The sequence below is a fragment of the Cyprinodon variegatus genome, unplaced genomic scaffold (assembly GCF_000732505.1).
Source record: "Cyprinodon variegatus isolate N-32 unplaced genomic scaffold, C_variegatus-1.0 Scaffold329, whole genome shotgun sequence".
NCBI lineage: Eukaryota > Metazoa > Chordata > Actinopteri > Cyprinodontiformes > Cyprinodontidae > Cyprinodon > Cyprinodon variegatus.
The window spans coordinates 546,855-548,743 of record NW_015150782.1 but is presented as its reverse complement, the minus strand read 5'-3'; the positions used below and the strand labels follow the sequence as shown (position 1 = coordinate 548,743).

At 36.1% G+C, this 1,889-nt stretch overlaps 1 protein-coding gene across 1 annotated transcript in view; it reads right to left on the bottom strand.

Moving 5' to 3' along the window:
• ulk2 (unc-51 like autophagy activating kinase 2) overlaps positions 1-1,889 on the bottom strand; it is a 27,288-nt gene that overhangs the window by 2,958 nt on the left and 22,441 nt on the right. Inside the window, exon 21 of the mRNA XM_015384998.1 lies at positions 1,383-1,518. Coding sequence (XP_015240484.1) covers positions 1,383-1,518 — 136 coding nt within the window. The remainder of the gene's footprint in view (positions 1-1,382; positions 1,519-1,889) is intronic.

Sequence of the window (1,889 nt, the reverse complement as noted above, 5' to 3'; positions counted from 1 at the left end):
ACTTACATCCTTTGGAACTGTCCAGTGCTGAATCCATTTTAGAAAGGGATTCAGACAAAATTAAAAGAATACCTGATTTTATGTTAAAATGATTAAAATAATTAATTGATAATAAAAAAAATGTTAGAACTGTACATTTACAGTCATGTTTGTATTACTGTTATATATATATTTATTTATTTTTTTTATTTTTTACTATTTTTACAAGGCTGCACTTTTAAAAAGATGAAATTGTCCAGAGAGTGGTTTCCAAACAAAATTTCTTTTTATTTTATTTTAATCTGTCTAAGTCTAAGTCACCACTCAATCCACTGTAGTATATATTATTGACCCCAAAAGAAAATATTGGGAAAATTCTGCTATTAGTAACAAGATGATTCTGTCTTGGCTTAAGCGTTTGCCTCCAACCCTTTAAAAATGTTTATATAATGGAGAAGATAGCAGCATAACTACATGTGAAAATGGACATAATCCTGGGAGAGCGGGCCCCGGCCATCACCGGATAGAGAACGCCATAGGTTAAAACAAACAAAATGGTGTCAGCCCCCATTGCATGCATCTCTCCCCTTTTATGGTAGATGTGTTTATCAATTTGATTTGTGTTTATCTGACTGTGCTCATTATTATCCACTAAATGAAAAAAGTAAGATTTTATTATCTAGAAACTATTAATAACAGGAGGTGAAATGCAGCTCCAGACTAGCTTTGAATGTGGTGATGTCATCAGTGAGCTGCTGTTCTAATTGACCCAGATTTATGCTGTGTGCTCCGGTTCTCCCAGAGTCCAGACTTTCCTGGGTTTGTCTATGTGAGCCCACCAGGATCCTGCTAAGAACCGTCAGCTGCTGAAAGACACCTGAATGTTTGCTGAACCCCACCCCATTTTATTATCTTACTTAAATCAATTATTATTATTATTTTAAATGTAAATTGTCTTGTTCCACTGGCAAAGAGTCTCATTTGCCTCCTTAATTCAAGAAAAAATAAACTTATGTTAAGAAAAATAATTTTCAATTTTCAGTGTTTGAGTTAAACTTTAAAGAAGCGACTTAAAGGAAACGCGCTCCTACACTGAAAAAGGAAGGAAAAATGTCTTAAATTAAGTGTATTTACCCTTAATTGAGCAGGTAAATGAGATAAATTGCCAATGGAATGAGTATTTTTACTCTTAAAATAAGATAATTAGATAATTTACACTTGAAATAAGACAATATATCATGTTTTCTATTTTAAGTGTAAATTGTCTTGTTCCGGTGGCAAAATGTCTCTTTTTGCTCCCCAAACCAAGAACAAATGCACTTATTTTAAGAAAAAAATGACTCATCCAGATTTAGTTTTTTTTTCCAGTGTAGCACCAGGTAACCAATGAAATGCCTCCTCACATTTGAGCACGTTGTCGGCGTCGGCAGGATCCTGCAGGATCTTGGAGAGGCCATCCAGCAGCATGGCAGCCTTGCTGTAGCGATACGCGATGTCCTCCGTTTGCTTGAACATCTCATCCAGAGCTGCAGACTGAACCTGGAGCACACATCATGGAAGCATGGAGCGTTAGCCGCGTTAGCTCGTCACGCCTCAAGTCTTGAACACACAGACTTTTAATCTACAATCATATTTTCTTTCATGTCACAATGAGTGCGTATAGAGAGACTCCGACTAGACAGGGTGAGCAGATCTGTCTCTGTGCTGTTCACACATTAACACTATTTCCCACATTTGACTGGAACAGATTATGAAAAGTTATTAAAATAAAAACCAGTGGTTCATTCTATAAAGCAAAGCTCTACTTAACGAGTCTATGCAGCATCTAGAACCAGAACAAAAACATAATGAGATCTATTTCTAAAGAAAAGAAAATGGCAGCAATAAACTCTGTGGGACGGTTTCCATGG